The following is a 26,516-nucleotide window of genomic DNA, read 5'->3' on the forward strand; positions in this document are numbered from 1 at the left end:
ATTTTTGGTCTTTTTGAGGCAGGGTCTCCCTGTAGCCCCAGCTGTCCTGGATTCACTATGAAGACCAGGCTGGCCTCGAACTCAGAGAGATCCGCCTGCCTCGTGCGCCACCACGCCAGGCTCAAAATGTTATTTTTAAAAACATTACAAAAGAAATTTCATTTGCAGTAAATAAACTTTAAAATAAATTCTTCAGTCAAGTTAGAAAGGCAGTGAAAATTTACACGAGAAGTTTAGCTCTTCTGCAAAACGCACTGCAGTATTGGAGAGGAGTCAAACAAGGTGGGGACTGTTTCACTAATGCAGCTCTTCACACAACCAGGCTCCATTCATTTACACTGGGAATGGCAGTGCAGCTGGTCACTGTGTAGGACTGGGGAAGGGGCAGGCAGACAGTGTTGAAAGGAGTATGTGTGGAGAAATGTTTAAAACAAAAAGAAAAGAGGAAAGTTATGTCCTTTTCCAGTTCGGGCTGATATTACACATTCTATTCAGTTCTTGTTCTCTACACTCAACTGGCCTGAAAGCAAAAACCAAACACTGATGAAAATGTCCAATGCAAAGACTGGCAATTCAATTACTGCCTTAAGAATAAACACTGATCATGACACAAGCAAGATAAACAATGGCATCTCTGATGACATAATGTTCATGAGAGAGAGACACACACAGCGAGGTCCCTGGGTGAGACTCTCGTTGTTTCTACAATCAACCACTTACCCTGTGAGGCGGCCCTGTTCCAGTGCAGCAAAGCTCTGGGGTAGGTTTCATTCTCACCTACAATGGTCGCTTCTCCTACAGGAAAAGAAGTGAAACAAAAGTCAGAATATTTAAGGAGAGATGCTGAGACTTTCTGGTTTCATTTGCAAGCTAAGGTATGTGGACCCAATAAACATTCAACTAGCAAGTACTGAAATTAAGTATTAGAACAAAACACTGGGCTCAAAAGAATCATTTGACTCAGGACAGTGCCACTCTCTGGAACATTTTTTATCCATGGTTCCGATACTGAGAGTAGTCACTGAGCTACTTCTAGGGACCTAGGGTTGGAAAATGGTGGTTTTGTGTATGCATTCTGTTTTGAGAACTGTTTTTGCTGACTGCAGTTAAACCCACGGCAGGCCTGAAGCGGGCCTTACTCTGATCAAGGATGAAGGCTGCATTGCTTTGTGCCACTTCATAGCCCTGTTCAGCCAGCAGGAGGTACTGGATTACTGCAGCATTGTAGTCACCGTCTTTATAGCTGTTATAGGCAGTCATAAGCCTCTCAGACCAACGACCTCGCTCACACACATTCTTAAACAACTGTGAGAAGAGAAAAAAAGGATATATACATACACACACACATATACATACATATGCTAGAAACAAGTCTTGCATCTTGGTTATAGCACTGTTAAGTTTGCTCTATGACTTGCTAGTAACTTGCTTTCTCTTACTATTTAGAAGTAAACACACATAAAAATAAGAGAAATTACTTACTATTTACTGTGGCCAAGTGCTATTCTAGTGATTTATATATATTATAGATATTAACACATTATCTTACATGAGGGGCTGCTGTCCATGAGGTGGGGGCGATTAATTGCCCAATTTTACAAGTGAAGATTTTCTGACGAGCATTTATCACTATCCCTCCAGAGTAGGTATGAGAGTGCTAGAGGACAATTTCCAGCTAGGAGAGAGAAGCATGGCTGCTTGGAGCACTCCCTCAACGTACTCTTTATTTTGACACCATGTATCAAATACTGTCAAAGATGCCAGGGAGGCTGCAGATGCCAACGCCTGCTCTGACAATCTTTGCTTCTAACAGGGACAGAAAGCAAGGGCAACAAGTAGCCACAGATCCCAGTTTCTTCCCTCACTAGATCACTGCTGATAGGCCGAGTCATCTTCCAATGTGGAAGAAATCACGTAAAGAAAACTAGAAGTGCAAGCTTCTCTACTGGGAAAATCCAGTTCCTACGTGTAAGCCGGCAGAAAAGCCCTTACCTCCACCGCAGTATGACAGGATCGCATCACCCCTGTGCCGCTGGCATGCATCTGCGCTAGGTTATAGAAAGCCAAGATATGACCTCCTTGGGAAGCTAAATTAAAATACTTCAAGGCCTGTTTATAATCTCTCTTGACTCCAATGCCATCTGAAGAAAAAACCCAAACACACGAGGTGAGTACAGTCTTTAATAGGAATCAGTTAAGCATCGGAAAAATGTTCTTTGTAAGGGATAAAACCAGTGGAAGCCAGAGTATTCAGTAAAATACACCAATGAAAGTTAATAAATTAATGTAGCTTAATAATTCTCAAATTAATCCACTTTATAACAAAAACAAGATGCACAAGTAACTGAACTGAGTCTTAATCTGCCAGAGTTGAGTATCTCCCATTTCTATATCATAGTGCCACCTAGTGGAAATACATTAGTTTAGATCTTGGAATATTCGCCATGAATTCCACAGTCACTTACTATAGTACATTGAACCAAGCTGGAGCTGCCCATCCACCCAGCCTTGTTCAGCAGCTTTCTGGAAATACTTCAATGCCAGGTCATAATTCTGTAGAAAAATACATCAAATAGTAAGAAAGCACCGAAGGCTGATAGACTCAGGAGTCTGAGATTCATTCATTAAAAGGAATGAACAAAGGACACACATTGTTGAAAACCATTTTAAAAGGACCACCTTCTAATTTAATAAAAACAAACACAGCTGTTAAGACTTCAGGTTGGAGGAGGAGTTTCAGCCTATGAGGAAAAGCAAATAAGAGTTTTATGAGACAACCTATATGCTCACTCTTAGAACACTAGAAATTAAGAAATACTCTTTTTTTTTTACTAATCAACTAACTCCTTTAAAATCAATTTTCCTAATATTAACTATGGAGCATTATTTTCTCCTTACTTGCTTCCTCCCTGTGCATCTTACCAAACACAATGTGTTTATGTTTCAAAGGTCATATGTAAGCACAGAGAAGACATAAAACACAAATTATTCTGAATTTTGGTATCCTAAAATGACCAGGAGTCAAAGTGACAACATATTATCATATTTACATTAGGGAATAAACTATCAGTCAGACTTTTAAGCCTGGCTCAGTTTCAGTCTCAAATTAAAAGAACACATTGCTTGGTGAGATCATCTGAAACAACATTATGGTTGAGGGGCATCTACCATAGGACAGTGGCCAAGGACACCAAGAGCTTGCAGACACAACACTGACATTTAGGAGGTTACTGGTGACCTGGACAGAGAGAGCAGCTGTATGAGTCAGAAACCTGACAACTGAGAACTGAAAAAAAAAGGCTTACTAAAGTCCCTTCTTTGGAGAAACGTGGCTTTGCAGTGAAGGACTAGAGAAGAGAGGCGGTAGCTAGAAGGAGCAAAGGGCAGAGGGAAAGCTCCTTCCAGATGAAAGAGACGGGGGTGTTTTCCTGGGCTGGAGTAAAGAAGCAGGCAAGGAAGATGTTAGTCCTGGAGAAACAGGAAGAGGAAGGGGTGTAGGAAGCAGAGTGAAGAAACAACTCTACCCCTTAGATGATCCGAGATGCAGCTGGCCTAAGAAGGCAGTTGTCATGGAGGTGGGGGCGGGGGGTACAAGATGGCAACTCAAGAGACAGCAGGAAGGGCTCAGCTTTGGTTACAATGGAGTGTGAAGTGGGCAGCTAGTCAAGGAATGCCTCCCATCCTCATTGGCTGTTTACTAGACTCAGGATGCCAGACTGCACACTTACAACTTGAACTCCTCTCCCGTAGAGGTAGGCCATTCCAAGCCCGCTCTGTCCAACTGGGTTGCCCTGCAAACCAGAAAAATCAGACAGAAAGGAACTCATTAAAAAATAGGCAAGGATAAATGACTGCAGAAGAAATAACTTAAAGCATATTAAACATGTTTTTTATTAGCTTTCAATTCAAAATGAAACTTTCCTTTTTTCCATCAGACTAAACCCAATTTGTCTTTTAGATACTCGAGAGTTGTAATTTGCATTCAAAGATTAAACAACAAATGCATTTAGTATCAATTTCAGTGACCTGTTTTTATGACTACCAGTATCATGAATTTATGATACAAAACGTAAGTAACATATTTCAACAAATTAGAAGCGGGTCACATTTTGCAGGTACTTTTCATTGCTTGTGCCCTGTCCTAATCAAGGAGGAAGGATGGAGCCACGGCACAGTCAACAGTCATGTAATACAGCCACACTGCTACCAGATGGCAGAGACACTAGGATCAATGGGACTGTCATGGAGCAAGAAAAAGCCGGTATTTTGAGAGGGAAAACAGAAAATTCTAGAATTCACCCAAACTTACAGGGATAGGAGACATCTTTAAAAAAATTGTTATAATATCTCCCAGGGGGACACTTAGATGACATCTGGAAACAGTAACTTGGAGGTGGCAAAGAGGTCAGTGTGCACACTGGAGCATACAGAGCTTTAAGATGCACACACAGTTTATTCTGGGTCAGAGAAACCCAAGATTAAGTTAATGGTTACCATCAGAACCAGATTAGGCAGGCTTTTAAACTCAAGTTGTAGTACAAATGAGGTAGATCATGTAACTCCCAGTTTCACTGCTAAAAATCAGTTTTTCCTTGATTAGGAAACACTGAAAAGAAATTTAAATATAGTGAATATTCAACCATATAGTTCCTAAAACAGAAACAGCTTTTATTGGCAAGGCTTTGTTTGGTCAACCCATTAGGCATACATAAGCACTTTCAATAACTTATGGCATAAGTTGGTTATAATTAATCCTTCAATAGTACATTTACTAAATACTAGTAGTGTGACCCACAGGTCAGTCCCAGGCCAGGCAGTCTTACCATGTCAGCAGCTTTCTTGAAGTAGTGAAGAGCTGTCTCATTGCTCTGAGGCACGATGTCACTCCCCTCAGAATACATCTGGAAACAGACCCCAATTTCATTCTCTCCAGTTACATTTTTTTCCCGTCTTGAAATCATCTCATATAGTTTAGAATTTTCCACAGGATATTGTAGAACTTAAGGCAAACATTTATTACCAAACATTGCTTTTTTAAAAAAATATTTATTATTTTTATTTTATGTATACAAGTGTTACGCCTGCATGTAGGTAAGTGCACCTGTGTCATGCAATGCCTGCAGAGGACAGAAGAGGCTGTTGGAGTTACAGACAGTTGTTAGCTGCCATATATGTGCTGGGATTCGAACCCGGGTCTTCTGCAAGACCAGTCAGTGTTCTTAACTGCTGAGCCACCTCTCCAGCCCCTATTACCAAACATTTTATGTATTTGGTTTTTTTTCCTTTTATTGAGACAGGGTCTCCCTGTAGCCACAGCTGGCTTGGAACTCATTATGTAGACCTGACTGCCCTCAATCTCACAGAGATCTACCTGCTTCTGTCTTCTGAGTACTGGGATTAAAGGTGTGTGCCATCATGCCCAGCTATAATTTATGTATTTGATTTCTACTAAATTTATAATTTACCTATAAATATGAATATATAATGCTTAATGACTACCTCAAGAAATCCTAAAAAATTTTTATTACATTTATTTATCTGTGTGTGTGTGTGTGTGTGTGTGTGTGTGCGTGTGTGTGTATGTGTGGGCATGCATATGCCACGGTATGTGTGTAGAGGTCAGAGGACAACTTGGTTCTCTCTATTCACTCTGTGGGTCCTGGTGATCTACTTTACCAGATAAGCCATTTCACCAGCCTAAAGATAATAAGACTTTAACCCCCGGGTGAATCACTTTTTCACTTTGTCCAGGGCAATCAAATAGCTAATAATTTGGTTGGGGACAGACAATCGAGCCCATGAGGACAAGCAGGCTGTCAGTCACAATGTCTCCTTAACTTCCATTTACCAGGCTGTCCCCAGAATTGGGTCAATGGTGGCTTTCAGGTCAACAAATAACTAAAAGGTGGGTGGGGAAATGGCTCAGTAGGAAAACGCTTGCACAAGGACCCAAGTTTGAACCCCAGAACCGAAGTATGAAGAAAGATGGGTATGGTGGTATATACTTGCAATCCCAATGCTAGAGAGGCAGAGACGGATAGATCCCTGGGGCTAGATGGCCAGCCAGTGGGGCCTGCTTGGTGAGTTCCAGGCTGGTGAGAGACCCTGTCTCAAAAATAAGGTGGCTGGTACTTGATGAATAATACCTGAGGTTTTTTTCTAGCTTCCACAAACAGGCACACACATTTGTATGCATGTGCACACACAAAACCAACAAATAACCAAGAGGTTATTTAACAAGGTTTAAGACTTGAATCAATTACAGTATCAGATATGAGCCAAGAAGAAAGGAAAACAGAACGGCCAATGCTGCTTTTCATTCATGAACATATACAATTGTTTTTAGACAATGATTAATTAGTAAATCAAGGCAAAAGTCAAAATGCTAGAGGACAAAGATTTAAGTACTTAAACAAACACAGGAATACCAATGCCTGCGCTATCATGTTGGAAGGCTGATAAACTCACTACCATACCACCAGCACCACACTACCTATGCTACAGTTCTGCAATGTTTGAACATAAAATTCCAGGTCCCAAGTAACTAGGTGTGATTATGTGGCAAATAGTGATGAGGCGTTCTTGTTTATTTATTTTGGTCTTTTTGAGACAGCGTCTCTCTGTAGCCCCAGCTGGCCTGGAACTCACTATGTAGACCAGGCTGGCCTTGAACTCACAGAGATCCGCCTGCCTCTGCCTCCTGAGTGCTGGGATTAAAGGCATGCACTACCACACCCGGCTTATCTTTATCCTTAAAGAGTCCATCTAAACTTCCTTAAATTTCTCATTACTATACATAAGACATATAGTATTAGGAGCTTAAGATAGTGACCACTAACTTCAGTGAAGAATTAACCTACTTATGAAAATGCTATGCTGTGTTTAAGTTGCCCTGAGAAAGTGCCCCAAGACCTTAAGATAAGATGTAATACCGTAGCACTGGAAATTTGATTTTGCTGTTACACAACAGAGTTACACGGCACACAGTACCTTTCCCAGGAAGGCCATAGCATGTGAATTCCCAGCATTTGCTGCTAAAGTGAAATAGTCAAATGCTCTCTGCAAGACAAGAATTTGTGGAAGTAATTAGTTTTCAATGGCATTTGTTTTAGTTAAAACACTTTTTCAGAAACATAAAAATAATCTTATTAAAGTTGGTTTAAAAACAAGAATATCCAGTTATCAATTTCCAAAACAGAAATGTGTACATCCAGAAGTTTTATTTTGTCTGGTAGCTAAACCAGGGTACCATTATCTTTAAGTCATTTTACAGTTATAACCACAAAGATATTTCTGATTGTCCCTAACTTCAGAGCTAAGAAGATGTATTATTTACAGTCAAATGTGAGCGAGCTTCCCATGGCTTAGAAGACATCTCATAGCAGCTCAAACTCACCTGTTTATGGTATACTGGGAGAAAAGAAGAAACTAAGAAGGACTCACAAGGCAAAGGCATATTTAGGGATACAATTTCCTTCTGTATTTAGAGAAAGGTTTCTGGTTGTACACAGTCATATAACTAAACTTCACTGGCATCAGTGGAAATTCATTACTGTCACCTATGATACTATGCATTTTTGTTAAGGGTCTTGTATCACGGGTTATTGCTTGCGTCCCCTGCTGATTTAGTCTACCTTTCATCCTTTCTGATCTTTTCTCCATTAAGTACATTCTAGTAACTTATTATTAAAAAATAGTACCAAAATATACAAAAATGCCTTTTTTCTTCAGAGCCCCAGTTCCTCTAACAGACTGCTATCCATGAGCTGCTAACCTTCACAGCTACACTGCTCCACAAATCTCTACAGGGCTCTACCCCACTCTATAAGTTTAAATGGCTTCCATCAACAACTTCAGATCATTAAGCCACCAATGACTTTCACGTGGTCAGTGAAAATCTCTCATCTAACAGCACCTCTCTGAAGCATCTGATGCAGTCTCTGTACTCTGGAGACACTCCTTAGCTTGGCTTCACTTGTCATCCTGTGCTGTTTTCCTTCCTAACTACCTGTACCATCCTATTCTACCAGCTGACCTCTAAACATTTACATTCTTCAGGGCTTAACTCCTGACCCAATTCTCACTTTACAGTCTCTAAACAATCTTACCCACTCCACGGCTTCCCATAACACCTAGCTGATGAGAACTCCTAAATTTATATTTTGAGCTCCAAACTAGTCTATTTAACTACCTCTGAATACTTCATCTACTGCTTGAACATATACCTGAAACCTCTCCTTGACCCCAACTGCTTTTGCTCCAGGACCTCAGTTGAAGTAGGTGATGTCTAACATCTACTGGCTGTTCGAGGTATTCTCTTTCCTTTGTTCTCATATCCAGTGAATTATAGAACTCACAAAATACATGTTCAATCCATCCACTAACTGCTAGGACCACAGCTCTAGCCCATACTATGTTCTCTCTCACAGGAGCTCTGGAATATTCACTCCCCTCTCTGGTCTCCCCATTTCTAATTTGGGACTCTTCTGATGTACGCTCCATGCTGCAGCAAAAGTCAGTGTTTCAAAACTGGAGCATGCTGGCCAGGAGTCCCCTGAAGTATGAGGGATAATCCCACATGCCCAGGCACTGTCTGTCTCAGCACATTATGTCCTATGCTGTCTGTATATGGCATAACAGTTGTGCCCTTCCTGTCCCAGAACCTTGACAGATATTGTCCCTTTGTCTTTGAAAGACCCTTCCTCCAGTGTAATGTCATCCACTTCTCCTTAAAGCAGTCTTCCTTGACAGCTGGTATCTTACCCCTTCCATTACCCAATTTTTATACTCTTTGTATAATTCTTCTTTGTAACAGTAATCACAACTTTAAAATGCTTATTATTATTTTATATAACTATTTAAAAAATGCTTCTACTGAACCTGAAACTCCATTAAGGGCAACAACTGTCCAGTGCTGTATCTTGAAAACCTAACAGTGACAGGCATATAGTAAGAACAGAAATATTTGTTGATTTAATGCAACTGTGTACTTTCATTAGTGAAACAATTTACCACTGTGCAGCTGCTCTACAGATAGGCAGCATATCAGACAAAAGCTTCCCCGTGTCTGTTACGACAAAGATTTGTAGCAAACTCTTATTTGGAATTCTGTCCTCTCACCAAACATTTTTTATCAAGTAGCTGGTTCAGGGCACACATTTTAGTGACCTAGAGACAGTGAAAGCTGCCTAAGGTGCCCAAATAAAGGGCACCCTAGATACTCAGCATAGTTTTAGTGGTAGTTGTATTTTTGTGACAATTTAACTTTTTTTTTTTTTTTTTTTTTTTTTTTTTTTTTTACTTTTAGAGCTGAAGGGATATAGTAATGAAATAACCTTACTTGGCATAGTTAACTGGCATGTAGCAAGGTAAGTTTTATGACTGACAAACATTTATTGAGACATGCACTTGCACACGTGGTATGCATGCACATACTCATACACATGTGCACTCACACAGGCAATGAAATCATTGCTCTTCTGAGGTCTATTCACATGCCAACGAACAGTGAGGTGGATGTGCAGGCTCACCCGTCACAGGTGTCTCACTAAGCCTGACTACCAAAGAATGAACGTGAAGCAACATTTCTTGCTACAGTGAGTGTGAAGCTAGCACAAGGTGGTTACCTGGTGATTCTGTTCCACTCCACGCCCTCCGTGAAGATGTAACTGTCCTAGACCAACCTGAAAAAACAAAAACGATGCAGAAGTGAAGGCTAGAACTTGGCACACAGTTAAAATCAGACCGATAGGAAACTGGTGGAAAAGGGCTGTGTTCATTACTCAAAGACTACAAGATTAATTTTCAATCCTGATTACATTATTCTACTTTAATTAATCTAATACTGGGAAGAACTAAAAAGCTACGTTTAAAATCACAAGTATCCTTCTGAAATGGGGGTAATATAAAAAGCACTTTTGTGTGTGTGTATGTGTGGTCTGTGTTCACGTACGTATGTTTGAATGCATGTAGGTAGATGTGTGTGTGAGTGCACGTGTATGTGCATGCATATGGAGACCTGAGGTTGCCTTCAGGATTTTCCCTTGACTGTTTTCTATTTAACTCACTGAGGTAGGGTCTCTCAATTGAACCCAGAGGCCACCAATCACACTAGTTAGGTAGCCAGCTTGCTCTGGGGATCCTTTCTGAGCAGTAGAATTACAGCTAGGCAGCCACATTCACCCAGTATTTATGTGGGTTCTGGGAATCTGAACTGTGACCCGCAAGCTTATGCAACAAACACTTTACTCACTGAACCAGTCCTCCCCTCCTCCACTCCCCAATGAATGTGATCTAAAGGAAATAAAGGATGCTCTTAGGGCAACAAGATGATTATCTGAGAAGCTTAACAATGAAGCAAGACATAAAAAGGAAACAAAAGACAAATTGTGAATTAATTTAAATTAATATGTACAAAAAAAAAAAAAAGAGTTGGGAAAGAACTCTTCCTCTGCACCTGGGTCCAGAAAAAAAAAATTAAAATGTACTGTACAAAACAAAAATGTTGTAAAGTTAAAAAAATACACAGAATTAACCCACTCACAGCTTATTCTGAGGTCTCTGTGTTGTTCTAGGGATGGCAAAAGTGCTCACCCTCACTATATCTAATAGGCAGAGGTATGTGTGGCAATCTCTAGGTAAACACCAATACCCAAGTGTCAAGCTACTGGAGAAGGAGAGGCAATAGCAGAAAGCACCCAAGACACAAGGTCAAGAAAGCAGAGAAAAGGGACCATGGAAAAGTACAGTAAGCAGAAAGCAAGTGAGAGAATGTAAACCACAGGACAGCCTTAATGTGAAAGGAGAACACTTAATTGGACAGGCTGATTTTATTCCAAGTTCTGTGAGTTAATATTTGGATCTACTCTTCCCTGTAGTTTTCCCCCTCTGTGAGCCCTAAAACTGCTCTTAGTACCTATTGCTTATTTCTATATACCCTAATGTAAAAACAACAGCAATCTTTTAAAATGTTTACTTTTTTTTTTCCTGGTCTTTTTGAGACAGGGTCTCCCTGTAGCCTCAGCTATCCTGGAACTCACTATGTAGACCAGGCTGGCCTTGAACTCACAGAGATCTGCCTGCCTCTCCCTCCCAAGTGCTGGGATTAAAGGCGTGCACCACCATGCCCGGCTAAAATGTTTACTTATTTTTAATTTACTTATTTATTTATCTTGTACGTATATGAGTGTTTTGCTTGCATGTAAGTGCACTATGTGCATACAATGCCCACAGAGGCCAAAAGATGGCATCAGATCCCCTGGAACTGGAGTTACAGATAGTTGTTAGCCACTGTGTGGGTTCTAGAAACTGGAACCAGGGTCCTCTGCAAGAGCAGCCAGTGCTCTTAACCCAACAACTACAATCTCAATAGAAAATAATATGTTGAGAGTGAGGCATTTTTTCTAAATGCCTCTCTGGTGACTCTAATTCGGAGCAAATAACTGCTCAGAGCAATGAGATGTTACAGATGTGAGTGCTGTCCCTCCCCAGATCAAAGTACACAATTCAGTGAAAAATTCCCAAAGATGCTGAAATGCACACCTGTGCTTGGACATCACCCTTCTCAGCTAGGAACTGGTAATACTGAATCAAATCTTCTTCCAGCATCCCACTGTTCATCCCTGGGTTTTCCACTTCATCAGGCAGCCGTATTCTCTGTACTACGGAACCTCCAGTTAGAGAGATATCACTAGCAACTGAAACAGAAGAACAAATAGGAATGTGAAGGCAGTCAGCAGACTGGCCCCAGAGAAGTGTAATTCTAGCTTCCAAATGTTGACAGACACAATGTTCAACGTACTGCTCTGTAGTAGCCTACAGGTTACAAAATAGCCATCTATTAATAAATCACTTTTTCTGCAAAAATGTTTAGAAAGTACAATGCAAAACAAAATATGAAAAGAAAGTATTTCTTAACAGAGTAGTTAAAAGATGAATCAACTCGAGAGCCATTCATGGCGGTTCAACTACTGCAACCAAAACATGTATTTAAAATTAATTCTTTTTTTCCCCCCTAGAAGGTCAAAGAGAGAAAAAAATAGCTACCATGATTGGCAACCAGGCGATAATGGGTCAGTGCTGACTCACAACTCTGGAGGACTCCAATGCCAGCCCAGTACCGGTAACCCTGTAAGACACCTCGAGTGAGTAGCCAGTAGTAGTACAGGTTCCTGTGGTGTTCTGAGACAAGCTAACCACATTCACAATGTAATTTTGCTGTCCTTTGATCCAATACTTCAACAAGCAGTCTATAGTTAATACTAGAAAATAAAATTCCTAGAATAATCAAGTAATTGCCATGAGCTTTTTGAAGCATGTGCAGGTTCGTGGTCCGAGTTTCATGCAGAAGCAATGCTCATCCTACTGCAGATACAGTCATAACAAAAATGAAGCTGTCTTCCCAATTAGCAAAGAAATGAAGCAGCAGAGGAAGGAATGTGAGACACTGGAAGCAGCACAAGTACACTAGCAACAAATGACCAGGGTAAGTGGGAAGCAGATGATTATAGAGCATCACACAGAGGGGAATGCTCTCTGGAATCAGTCTGCCCAGACTTCACCAACTGGCACTCTCTAGGGCATTACTGTTCAGTAACACATGTAACAATTATGATCTAATTCTATAGTCACTATTTAAGAAGGTTTGTAAACATAATTTAAAAAATTTTATTATTTTTATTTTATGTGTATGAGTGTGTTGCCTGTATGTATGTGAGTGCATCCGTGTCAGTGCAATGCTCAGGATGTCAGAAGAGGGCTTCAGATTTCCCTGGAACTGGAGTTAAGGAAGGTTTTTTTTTAGCCGCCATGTGGATGCTGGGAATCGAACCTGGGTCCTCTTGCAAGAGCAGTCAGTGCTCTTAACTGCTGAGCCATTTCTTCAGCCCTGGTAAACACAATTTTATTATTTATTTTTTAAAAAATTATTTATTTTTTATGTGTAGGACTGCTTTGTTGCATGTATATAAGTGCACCTGTGTTGTGCAAAGCTTTCAGAGGCCAGAAGAGGGCACTGGATCCCCTGGAACTGAAGTTAAGGAAAGTTGTTAGCTGCCACATGGGTGCTGGGAACCAGGCCTCAGTCCTCTGCAAGAGCAGCCAGAGCTCTTAACCACTGAGCCATCTCTCCAGTCCTGGAATCACAATTTAAAAAAGATTTCTTCCTATAAAATATTTAATATAAATTTGCCATACAAAAGTTAGTATTTTGGGCTGGAGAGATGGCTCAGCGGTTAAGAGCACTGACTGCTTTGCAGAGGACCCGGGTTCGATTCCCAGCACCCACATGGCAGCTATGAACCGTCCTTAACTCCAGTTCCAGGGAAATCTGAAGTTCTCTTCTGACCCCCTGACACGGGTGCACTCACGTACATGCAGGCAATACACTCATACACATAAAATAAAAATAAATAAGATATTTAAAAAAAAAAAAGTTAGTATTTCATATTTGTTAAAAATGTATCTAAAAGGACCTTTTCAGCCACGTTTGAGGTATGTTACCACAGACTAAAGAAAGAAAACATCAAATTAGGGAGAAATGTTTCAGAAACATCAGTATCTTTGCTCCTACTTGCCTCAACTCCTGCAGTGGCTGAACTGACAGGACAGAGTCCAAAGTCCTCGGCATGACTCAGCCATTCTGCTGGATTCCTGTCTGTCTGCCCTGTTTCTGAACTCCTGGGCATTCTACTCTTTTCTATGTGTCTGCATAAAAGTCTCTGGATCTTGATGATAATTATTTTTAATGCATATGGATATAGTTATTTACAATTTACCTAATTGGCTAGAAAACTACAGACTTTCCTTCCTAAAGGTTCATGTGCCATCTGGCTAGGCCTGTGGATCCTTCCCAGGTGCTGGACTGGTTTCTTGATTTCAGACTTTCCTTCCTAAAGGTTCATGTGCCATCTGGCCAGGCCTGTAGATCCTTCCCAGGTGCTGGACTGATTTCCTGTCTGTTCATTCTATTCCTTATGTTTCTGTAACAATGAACTTGTACTCATTTGAAACAGTCTCATGCATCAAAGGTCATGTGATTATCCTGAATCAGTGTACAAAGCGTAAATGGAAGCTTAAGCACCTCAGCCCAAAAAACAATTTGGTGGAAAGAGTCTATATTTATGACTAGGCTATGTGGGTATGCAATGCTATCAGGTAAGACAAAGATTCTCTTAAGTGTCCTTTACAGGATACAATTCTTTATACAGTAGGTCCTTCATCAATTTAAATATAGAAATAGATGATAATCCAATCCAAAAAAGAATTTTGATAATTTCAATTTAGATAAAATTTTTATTCACATGTAGATTCAGTGTGTTATATCCATTAATAAGAATCTGAAGGATACTCAACTGAATATTTGGTCTCACTCACATAGGTTGGGGAACTTATGGCTACTACAAACACAACTTTCCTCATTGTCTGACTGACCTGTACTTACCAAAACCATATGGGCTATCAGATTGCCACCAAGAGCTCCAAAAGTATAGTACACAAGAGCCTGTGAAGAAGACACACAAATGAACACGGTGCAGGGCTTCTGCATTCAAAATTTAACATGCAGTCTGGAATAAGGTTACCTTTGCCTGACTTGAATTAACACCAAGTCCAGAGGCGTAGAGAAAGCCAAGAGCCTGAAATAAAATCGGGAATGTAAAAAGTCTTTCTTTGCTGATGATACACACAGTTTTATACACTGAGAAGATGCAAGAATCTTTAGATACAAAAAGACTTGACTATAACTATGAATGATCGTAGAAGTGACACGTGCAGGCTTAACCAACTACACTAAGTGCAACTTTCAACAGATCATTGAGTTCACTTAGAAAGTTTAATGATACTTTAATAAAATATTAAATATTAACTTATTAACTAGAAAAACAAAGCTTAATACATTTAAACATAGCTTGGACTTTATCTTTATGAATAGTCATTATGAAGACAAAAGTAACTGTCATACCATTATAGCAACATACTCTGCACAGACAGGGATGAAAAGGGACAAGAGAGTCCCAAGATAACTGATCTCAGGAATAAAGAGGCAGCAAGTAGTCAGGAAGGTTCTCTTGCAGTGCTATAGCACACATGGGCTCCTAGAAAACTACCACTGAAGGACAGACACACTCATAAGGCTTGACCCTGTGAGAACACTAGTGTCCACCAGTCTGTGAGTTTCTCTACTTTTTACCCTCCCTTGTAGGGAGGACTACGAGCCTAGAGTGGCAATAAAGGAGGTGAGCTGCTGCCCAGAAGTCACCACTTGGAAGAATTGATACAGAAAGGAGAAATCTAATCTGGCACAAGCAAGAGAGATCTCTTATCATACCAAGCTTTGCTTACTACATGAACTAGCATTAATTACTATGGAAGGAATGCTTTGTAGGGCATGATAGCTGCAACACTGTAGAGATGGATTATTATAAGAAAATGCTGCCTTATTGTACAGGGACATCAATGCCTCAGAAGATAATGTATGCGTAAGCATAACCTGGTCTAAGGGGAAAAAAGCTTTGAAAAGAACATTTTATTTATTACTTTTATTTTATGTGTATAAGTGTACTGTCTGCATGTATGTGAGTGCACCCGTGTCATGCAGTGCTCGCAGAGGCCAGAAGAGTTTCAGGTTCCGTGGAAGAATGGTCAGTACTCTTAACCTCTTAGCCATCTCTCCAGTCCCCAGAAGAAAGGTGAGCACTAAGATATAATCTGTTTATAACTAAACAATGAGAATATGAAAGACTTGTAGACTCATTAAGTACTCATGAAGATGATGGGTGTGAGTCCTGTTACTATGTGAAGCCTGGGAACGACTTTCTTCATACAGCTTCGTCCTATCGCTGTTGGGAAGGAAACAGGTATTGTTTTTGTGGGTTGCAGAAATGTAAATTATCATGGTACTTTAGAGGAAAATGTATCATAAAAATAATTTTACAGACAGGCTTGGTAGCATACACATTGAATACCAGTAGTCGGGAGGCAGAGACAGGCGGATCTCTATGAGATCAAGGACAGTCTGGTCTACATAGTGAATTTTAAGCCAGTTGGGGCTATAGGAAGACCCTGTCTCAAATAAAACCAAATTCAATTCCTCCAAACAAAAACACAAAACCAAAACCAAATAACAAAAATTCACTAATATGTATGTATAGCAATATAAAAAAAGAACTTCCTTTATGACAATAAATTTTATTTTTAAGCAAATCTCCTATTTTCATTAAACTTGAATTATTGAAGGCAATTTAAATAAATAAGATGGCCTCTTAAGTTTACTAAGCATCAATCTTTGCATTACTTATATTATCGATAACATAACTAGATGATACTGAAAATTTCCTCTAATGTAGTCCAAGCTAAAAACAGTTACTTGAGTTTATCATCCTTTAGTTGACAATGCAAACAGAGGCAGGACACTCTGTAGAAAAAAGGGACCTGTTTTTAACACAGAAACAAACCAGCAAAGGCCTATGTTAGAAATAACAATTAAATTGTAGTTCTGGGCTGGGCACTTGCTTGGACAAAAATCAGTGTAAAGAAAAAATTTTACCTCAACACTGAAAATATTTGGGATTATGATGTAAAAACTCACTAGAACGGAAAGGTGAAGCTGATAACTGAGAGTAGCAAGTCATGGACTGTGGGTAGCAACACTTTAATAAAAAATTACTGTGTTCATATACACAAAAAGAAGGGCCTGCCCACAGCGTGCAGGAGGCAGAGGAAGGTGGGTGTCTGTATGATCAAGGCCAGCCTGGTCTACATAGTGAGTTCCAAGTCAGCTGGGGCTACAGGGAGACCCTGTCTCAAAAAGACTAAATAAATAAATAAATAAACAAACAAATCTTTAAAATGACTCAAGTGGTTAACTATTGGACCATTAAATAAAGCAGAAAATAGGACTGCAACCTAGACTGATGTCTAGGTTTGTGGTTCTGAGCTTGACTGTTGTTAGCTAGATTCCTTTGAAATTTGGAGAGCTATCTGATCATTTGAGAACTAAGGAAAATGGCCAGTAGAGAAAGGTGTTCTAGGATTATGACTAGTATGAAAAGATTGCAGCACTCCTGGATAAGGCAGCATCTCAGGAGGAATCTAGTATTCTCAGACAGTCTCTGGAAGCTAATAGGTTTGAGAAGAAACAATGGGATGTCACACCATCAGAGTCTTGGATAAATAAGTGACCTATATGAATTTCTAGGTATCTTACTGTCTTTATATATTTAAGACAGTCTTAATGTAGTCCAGGCTGGCCTCCAACTTGGTATGTAGCCAGGGACGACCTTGAACTTTGGGTCCTTCTGCTTCTAGGTCTTTGAGTACCAAATTACAGGCATGTGTCACTATGCCTGATTTATGCAGTACCCAGGGCTTCATCTATGCTAGGCGAACACTACCAACTGAGTTACATCCTCAACCCTTGTTATCTCTGTTTCATTTTTATTTTTAAACTTTATTAGTTCCCATTGTTTTTACACTAATTCTAAACTTGCTCAGTTAGTTTTGTAAATGAATAATATAGAAATCTCTCATTTCTCTCATCTCTTTTTTATCTGTTTGAGTTTTTTTGTTTGTTTTGAGGGTCTCACTCTGTCTTCGGGCTAGCCTGGAACTCACAGGGAGACCCTGTCTCAAAAAGACTAAATAAATAAATAAATGAATAAATAAATAAATATATAAAAAATTTAAAAATGTTTAAACAAAACAAAAGCAAGAACAAAAAAGGTCTAGAAAGGCAAGTAATACCTTACCACTGCTCAGGTCTGGGTGCTACATAGGTGGTGCTTGTTCTTTGGTTAGTTGTTCTAATTTCCTGTGTATACACGAGATGACTTGGTGGTTATGAACACTAGCTATTTTACAGAGGACCCAGGTTCCATTCCCAGCATCCACATGGTGGCTAACAACCATCCATAACTCCAGTTCCAGGGGATCTGATGCCCTCTTCTGACCTCTGTAGGCATTGCATGACACGGGTGCACTTACATACATGCAGGCAATACACTTATACACAAAAAATAAAATAAAAATAAAATATTTTTTAAAAAGCTATCAAGAGGAATAATTGCTACAGAATTTAGATTGGGGGGGAATGCAATGGTAATTTCAGATAAAAGAGAATTGCTGTTTTATAGCATTACTCTTTATATTTTACCCTCTATGGATTTAATACAGAAAACTAAAAATTAAATTGTGGCAAGATGTAGTTGTTATAAAATTATCTTCATTGACCATAAATGTTCTTAGACTAAGGAGAAGTAGTATTCAAGAAGATAAGTAAAATGGTCTGCCCCAAAATTAATATTTGAAGACATGTTGTCATCCAGTCTTCTATACTTGCTGAAAAAGTCAGGGCCTAGAGAATAAATTGCTACTAAAATTAACAAGTGCTATGTGCAGTCTCCATTGAAACTACACTTACAGTCTGTCCTTTTGGAGAGCCTTCCTCAGTCAGTTTCTCAAACATCTCTTTAGCTGCCTGGACATTCTGTGTGAGGTAATCACCGAACAAAAGAGCATAGGACACTCTCTCCAGGGCTTTGGTGTGGTTCATGCTTGCGGCCTTCTGAAGATACCGATACGCTCTTTAAACAGAAGCAGTTAGAAACCAGATCAGTAGTGCTCTAGAACTGCCATTAAAAACCCTACTAAAATGCAGCATAAACAATCTTATTTTATAATAAGAAATTTCCAGATATATCATGCTACCTATGATAGATACTTTCTATTCACGATGTAGAAAATATCCTGGATACTTTGATTTAGATGAGGCACCCGTTGCTCACTGATATCCTAATATCTTGGAATAGTCTACACTAACAATGACTCTAAAAACATCTAATGAAATGGTTAACAAAATCTAGAACAAATGGTAACAAAATTATAAAGATGGCAGGTAAATATTCCACCAACTCTTTTCTAACTCCTTGCATAGACTAACAAAAAATCAGCAGAAATCAGACATAAAATGCTAATATTCAATCACTTGTTTTACATTCTTTCCAAGTATTAAGTCTAGGTGAAAATTTCAAGTCAAAACCAAAAAGCAACACACTTGATGACAATTCTTTTTCTGCGTTTTATGTCAGTGGTTTCATTTTCAGTTCTTAGAACCTACTACAACTTTCATCTGGTATTTTTTTTGTGTGTGTCTTTTTGAGACAGGGTCTCCCTGTAGCCTCAGCTGGCCTGGAACTCACTATGTAGACCAGGCTGACCTTGAACTCACAGAGATCCACCTGCCTCTGCCTCCCAAGTGCTGAGATTAAGTGTGTGCCACCACACCCAGCTCTCATCAGTTTTTTTTTGTCTTTTTGAGACAGGGTTTTCCTGTAGCCCCAGCTGGCCTGGAACTCACTATGAAGACCAGGCTGGCCTCGAACTCACAGAGATCCATCTGCCTCTGCCTCCCAAGTGCTGGGATTAAAGGCATGCGCCACCAACGGCCGGCTCATCTGTTTTTTAAAATCTGGTAACAGCAATGGCTACAATGCCCAGGGACCACATTAAGTCTTCTTGTAATGGAACCTAAGAATTCTTTTGTGTTCCCCGAAGCAAAGTGTTTTTTTAAGAAAATAAGCACACATCTATTTGCCTCAGCAGTGGCCTGTCTTGAAGGAAGAAGGGGTTGGACAGCACGACCTACTCTCTCTTTTGGCTTTTCTTGTTGCTTCCGTTCAGAATCTTCATCCCGGTCTGGTACATCACTTCAGCTTCCTGCATCTGCCGTCTCTTAGCTGCATCTTCCTCAGCTAAGGTACAATGACACATGCAGTTAAATGGACTTGATTAACACACCATTTATTTATCTAGTACCAAAACTTACTCATTCTTTTAGGTGGTAATGAAAATACAATGAATGATCTTTCACTATTTCCAGATACAAGTCTAGAAACATCCCCTTTAAAAAAAAGTACATAATCTACTGAACTCTTTTTCTTTTATAAAAAGCAAGATCAGGCTGCTTTGGGAGGGTATTTTTGTGCTAGTAATGGTGAAATTATTTTAAAAATAATTTCAGATTAAATGCTAAATTCAGCTAAAATAACAACAGAATGATATTAGAAGTCTGAAAAATATGATTACAGCCAAAAGACACTGTTGCCCTATCTGAAATATTGTATATTTTACAAAAACATGTAATTATACAATTAAACATTTAAAAATTGATTTGTTAAAAACATAGATCCAGATTTAGTGTGCAGTGTTCAAGTAATTAAATCTTGTCTTTTGGAGATGGGGCCTCATGCTGCCTAGACTGGCTTCAAACCTGATGGGTTGCCAAGGATGACCTTGAACTTTTGATCCTCCTGCTCTACCTCCAGAGTGCTAGGATTAAGGCATGTGCCACCAAGCCCAGTTTATGTGGTGTTGCAGATCAAACCCAGGCCTTCATGACATATATTCCACTTTCTAAATATAGAAAAGCCTAATGTATTCAACTGAGGTGGCCAGTCACACCAGCCTACATCTGAAGATGGCCTGTGTCTGATGGTTATCTTCCAGGGACATTCAGAGAGACTACAGAGCCATTACATTAAAAATGTTATCTGGTATTAAATGGTTATGTTCATTTTCTGCTGTTTTTTTATTATAAGAAGGTTTCCCCCCCAACAGCCTACAGAGTCAGCATTTCGATACTGACACTTATTCTTAGGATGGTTAAATATCTAATGGTACCTTAGGATAGACTATTTCACTCAAAACATTTACAAAAGGTTTTAAGTTCTAACCACTATTAACCTTCACCATTCATCTGTTTCCTTTATTAATAATTATATTTTATATTAACTCAGCAGTCTGCCTTAAGGGGTTACATACCACCTGTAAATAAGAAAAAGTGTGAAAAGCTGTCTGAGCCCTGCCTAAAGATAAATGTATTGCCTGCTCCCAGCTCTTCAGTCCTTCTTTAAGGCTATAGTATAGCTAGAAAAAGGCCTTTTGAACACAGCCCCGGACATAAAGCAACAGGACCCACCAGCCCCAGAGCGATACGCACTTTCACAGAAGCCCCACTTCTCATCTGTCCTGTAGTCATAGGTTGTGGCACACCACAGTCTGCCATCTTCCCTCCCATCTGACGTGCACTCATCATACTCCTTATCCAGGAAAAGGAAAGGGAAGTGGCAGGGCTCCCCATGCGCTGTGCCTTCAATGGCAGTCAAGACTGGAAAGAAAGAGACAAAAGTCTAAATAACCAATGCTACCTTTGGTATTTATTTCAGTTAAAAAATCTGAAAGCAAAGATATTTGATGCACAATTTATAATAGGGAACAGAGAAGAGTCATCACTCATCAAGTAGGATGACCTTGAGGTCAAGTCCACTTAGTAAGCCTGACTGACCACTCACACCCAGTGTGAGGTATTTTAAATTTTGATTTATTTATCTATTTTTTTAAAAAAATTATTTATTATTTTTATGTGTATGAGTGTATTGCCTGCACATAGTTAAGTGTACCCATGTTGTGCAGTGCCGGTGGAAGTCAGAGGAGGGTGCCAGATCCCCTGGAATGGGAGTTATAGATGGCTGGGAATCGAATCCAGATCCTCTGCAAGAGCAGCCAGTGCTCTTAACCACTGAGCCATCTCATGGCCCTTATTTATTTTTTGAGAAAGGGCCTCATTATGTATCCCTGGCTGGCCTGGAACTCACTATGTAGACCAGACTGGCCTGGAACTCACTATGTAGACCAGGCTGGCCTGGAACTCAAAAAGACCCATCTGTCTAAAGACTGCTGTGAGTTTAAGGCCAGTTTGTACTAAAATGAGACCCTGTCTCAAAAGCAAAGCCAAACAAAACAAAATAAACAAAACAAAACATGCCCCAAACTGCTACCTAACAAGTGAACAAAAACTAAGGCAAATCCCACTGAATCATCTTGACTGCCCCTGTAGTCGAGCTGTGTTCTCATTCTATCATCTTCTGCATGGGTAAGTCACTTTCAGTAACATAATGCTATACAGGGAAAGGGCTTCCCCAGGTAAAGTTTATTTCTTACACATTCCTCTGTGAACACACAGCATTTTATTGGAGTACTTACCATACATACTGGGGGTTTTACTATTAGTTGTTTTTTTTAAGTGCACTGTAGGTTCTACTAGACTGTATTATATGGTGCCTGTCATGCCAGATTACAAGAGCTCAGGAGATGACAGCTGCTATTATTGCTGACTCCTTTCTTTTCAGTGTAAAAGGACAAGTTTTAATTAATACTAATTTAAAAAATATTTTCAGTAAGCTATGACAGACAAAATGAACTTCAAATAGGTACATCAAGTAGCTGCCATTCATCATCCTGGCAGTCACCAATGAGACAACTCTTCTTCGACTTCACCCGTCCATGTTTTAAGGAAAACTACCATTAGTGCACTGTACAAGTGCAGTGTATGGGCAAGGAATCCTTTAGTAATAACCTTAGGGAGTCAGACTGATTGCAGATTCGAAACAGGTATCCTTATGTATTGTGACTAGAGCCAATCCTGCTTTGCAAGTGTCTGTAGGACTATAGCTTGTGAACTTGAATTTCAAATCAAATGGTGTATGATGGCTCAAGAGAACATTTAATTCATCAAATTTATACTTTCATATGAAAGCATTCTCTGTCTACACTTCTCTTCTTCCCTCCAGTACTGAGGGGTTGAACCCAGGCCCTTATGCATCTCAGGCAAGAGCTCTACCACTGTATAGCCCCAGCTTGATTTCTACTTTTTATATGGAGACATGTTCTCACTAAATTGTCCATGCTGGTCTTGACTCAATCTGTAGCCCAAGAAGCCCTGGACTTGGGAACCTTCTGCCTCAGTCTCTCACTAGCTAGGACTACAGGCCTGTCATTAAGTCAGTTTTCCAGTTCTATATCAACAGCACATTTTCTGGATAAAGAATCATGGCTGGAATCATGGCTGTGACACGTATTACAATATATCTTGACATTAAGAGTAAGGCACTTCCTTATAATATAGGAGAACCCAACGAATGGACCACTTTACACTTAAATTACTAGAAATGTGTTCTCACAAGGTCAATTAACATTATTCAAGAAAGCTAGAAAAAGCTGGGCCATGGTGGCACACACTTTTAATCCCAGCACTCAAGAGGTAGAGGCAGGTGGATCTCTGTGAGTTCAAGGACAGCTTAGTTTACATAGTGAGTTCTAGGCCAGCCAGGACTACATAGTGAGATCCTGTCTCAAAATCAAAGAAAACAAAACAAAAAAAAAAAAACAAAACAAAATAACAACAACAAAAAAAACCAAACCAGCAACAACAACAAAAGAAAGTTAGAAAAAGTTAAAACAAACTGAAAACATCCAGTGCTGTCCAGAGGAAAATAACTGATACTGCTGGCAGGAGTGTATATTACCTGGATCCTCCTCTGAGGGGCATTCAGTAATATTTCTTATAATTTAAAGGTCCTCATCTTTAGATCCAGCTTTTCCATTTCTAGGATTTTACTTATGGAAATGTACCCACAAACACACAAAGCAATTATGTGCAAGACAATACCTGTGCAGTATAATTTTAAAAACAAACCCCCAAAACCTCAAAGATCTGTTGACAGGAGATTGGTTAGATCAACTATGATCAGTCATAAATGAAAACATGGAAATGGCACAGAAGGAATTAAACACCACTGGAGGGTAGGTGCAGACAGGTGAGAGAGGAACCGGCAGCCACGTAAAGAAAGCATCTTCTGAGATGTGAACAACTCTTGGCGATAATGCCCAAGAACTGAGCAGATCTCCAGCAATCAGAGTGGGAAGGGCAGATTTAGTGGTCTGGAGGGGCTTTGAGCCTTCCAGAGTTGGAGAGAACAGGAAGAAGGAAAGTGATTACAAAATTTAAGAATTTTGCTATCAGGGATGTAGAGATGGCTCAGTGGTTGAGAGCACTGGCTGCTCTTGCTGAAGAGCTGGGTTCCGACCCCAGCACCTACATGGTGGTTAACAACCATCCTTAACTCTAGTTCCAGGGGATCCAGTGCTCCCTTCTGGCTTCTGTGAGCATGTACGGGTGTACTTACATGCATGCAGGCAATACACTCATGCACGTAAAATAAAAATAAGTAAAATATTTTTAAAAAAAGAATTTGCTATCGAGGGAGGAAGAAGATGGAGTGGAAGCTGGAGGAGCATTTTGGAGGTAGGTTTGTTTTTAATATGGAAGATATTACATTATGTTTGAATGCTGAAGGAAAGAATCCAAGAAAGAAGAACAATTGTGACTAAAATGCTATTATATATACTGAATCAAATGTCTTGGGAACACAAGCACATTCTTTCTTCATTTTCAATTATATTAAAATAAAACAAAACACAAGTTTTCCTGTGGATATCTATAAACAAATGCAAATAATTTACCTTGCCAAATTTCCCATTTTAAGAACCTTTACGGTGTCATTAAAGACTGATATTATCTGCTGGGCATGGTGGTGCATGCCTTTAATCCCAGCACTCGGAAGGCAGAGGCAAGAGGATCGAGGCCTGCCTGGTCTGGTCTATATAGTGAGTTCCAGGCCAGCTGAGGCTACAGAGAGACCCTGCCTCAAAAAGACCAAAAAAAAAAAAAAAAAAATTCCCCAAAACAAAACAAACAAAACCCAAAACCCCCCGATATCTAAAATTTAGAGGAATGTTCTGTAAAATTAACTACTTATGCTATTTAATTCAAGTAATCATGTACTTCCACAGAGTCTAGCATTCAAATTGAATACATATGCACTTATAAATATAGTTAAGACACAATTTTAACTATATTTTAACTATTTTAACACAATTTTATGTTAAAAAAAAAAATGTCCAGCCACAGGCTGAGAGTTTAATGATTTTATTAAGCACAAAGGTTTAAAAAAAAAAAATCAACCAAGCAGGCAGCCATCACCCTGAAACTCCCCAAAGCAAGCACCAGAACAGATGACTTAGAGGAAGCCGTACTGGATCTGAGTCATACGCAGAAAGAACATGAGTAAGCTCATCTTAGACATAGGGTGTAAAATGGCGGTTTCCAGGGCCTGGGGTAGGCATGGGAATAGATGTTGATCAAAGGATACATAATAACAGACAGAAGGAATAAGCTTCAAGAGATCTATTGCAGCTATAGTCAATGATGATTGTACCATATTATCCTGGAAACTGTAAGAGTGGTGTCTTTACAAAAATAACTGTGGTAACACATTTGTTAGAAACTAGATTGAGCCACTGCATAATGCAGTGCTCAGGAACTTCAAAGCTTCATGCTACATGTGATTAAAACATGCAATGATAACTGTTGATTTAAAAATTAAAAGTCAAAAATAATAGAAATAAAGTAAGCAGTAGGGGCCAAGTCAAGATGAATTTGTTGCTGCTGGTGCCTGCCACAGTAACATTTAGAGAGGACACACAGGTTAGGTGACTGGCTACCAGCGACTGCTTTCATTAATAGTTGAGAGCTGCTGTATATAGCTGAGAACTTGCATTTGAAACAAGACACCATGCTAACGAAGGTATCACATCACAGACTAAAATGCATTTGTCAGAGGAAGCATGAAACGTAGCCATATGGGCAATGAGCAAAAAAGATTGAGAGTTCACACAAAGCCCAGCTCTCCATGAGAAGTAACATTTTAAAGTAGAGCCAGAACAAAACATGTGCCCAATACAACGTGACAAACTTCATGACAACCCAGTGACATCACTGCAAGTAAAACTTGCCCAGAACAACTGCTATTTAAGAACAATTAGCTCCTTTACATAATAACTTTAAAGGTAGTTTTAGAGTCTCAGAGGCCCTGGTAAGGATGGGCATGGTGCTTTTACATAGAGATTGCCCCCTAAAGGCATTTCCTCGCACAAATAATTTCTCATGAAACCAAACCAAGTTAATATGAACTGAAGTTCCTTTGAGAAGCCACACCTATGCCGAAGATTTTGCAGACAGGAAACTGATTCCATGCCTTCCACAGCCTGCACTGTAAGCCTCACCAGACCTTGGAATGGACCCACTGTTCCTGCTCCACTGGTGGCTCCTGCATGTGTGCTGGCTCTCAAGGCTGCACAGAATGCAGGTGTACTCCCTTCAAGAGCTGGTGCTCCCGATGATCAGCCAGCTGTTCCCAGGGTGCCCAGGGCTGTGTGTGCAGAGACTGTGCCTGAGTGGGGAACAGCCCTGCTCCCACATGTGAAGTGGCGTGCACCAATCTGGATTCATTTTCATTCAGCTCTAACCTGTTTGCCACATTCCTTTTTCTATGAAGTATGTCAGTAATAAAAGTCAGTAACTCAACTCTAAAGAAAAAAATTCCATGATTGTGGAAAACTGAAATGTTTGTAGATCTGAAGTCAGAATTATCTTGGGCTAGCTTTAGTCTCTCTTTAATAGCCATTTATCACTCACCTGTGTCTGACATGACACCCTTTTGGCTATCAGATAAAAACCTTTGGCAAGGTATTAACTTAGCAAATCATTAGCTTCCACCAACTCAAAAGCTATGAATATCATCAGTTAACATCTGAAACCTTTAACAGGGATTTCTTATTTTGTT

At 39.7% G+C, this 26,516-nt stretch overlaps 1 protein-coding gene across 1 annotated transcript in view; it reads right to left on the reverse strand.

Moving 5' to 3' along the window:
- The window catches only part of Sel1l (SEL1L adaptor subunit of ERAD E3 ubiquitin ligase), a 64,798-nt gene that overhangs the window by 16,461 nt on the left and 21,821 nt on the right, over positions 1-26,516 (reverse strand). The window contains exons 4-18 of the mRNA XM_008828663.3: positions 20,993-21,160; positions 19,640-19,745; positions 18,416-18,578; positions 14,580-14,633; positions 14,441-14,500; positions 12,046-12,127; positions 11,542-11,696; positions 9,627-9,683; positions 6,991-7,059; positions 4,824-4,901; positions 3,729-3,791; positions 2,466-2,553; positions 1,993-2,141; positions 1,140-1,305; positions 721-795 (exon numbers count right to left, since the gene is read on the reverse strand). Of these exons, the coding sequence (XP_008826885.1) occupies positions 721-795; positions 1,140-1,305; positions 1,993-2,141; positions 2,466-2,553; positions 3,729-3,791; positions 4,824-4,901; positions 6,991-7,059; positions 9,627-9,683; positions 11,542-11,696; positions 12,046-12,127; positions 14,441-14,500; positions 14,580-14,633; positions 18,416-18,578; positions 19,640-19,745; positions 20,993-21,160 (1,533 nt within the window). The remainder of the gene's footprint in view (positions 1-720; positions 796-1,139; positions 1,306-1,992; positions 2,142-2,465; positions 2,554-3,728; positions 3,792-4,823; positions 4,902-6,990; positions 7,060-9,626; positions 9,684-11,541; positions 11,697-12,045; positions 12,128-14,440; positions 14,501-14,579; positions 14,634-18,415; positions 18,579-19,639; positions 19,746-20,992; positions 21,161-26,516) is intronic.

Source organism: Nannospalax galili, unplaced genomic scaffold, assembly GCF_000622305.1.
Source record: "Nannospalax galili isolate Female #2095 unplaced genomic scaffold, S.galili_v1.0 scaffold374, whole genome shotgun sequence".
Lineage (NCBI taxonomy): Eukaryota > Metazoa > Chordata > Mammalia > Rodentia > Spalacidae > Nannospalax > Nannospalax galili.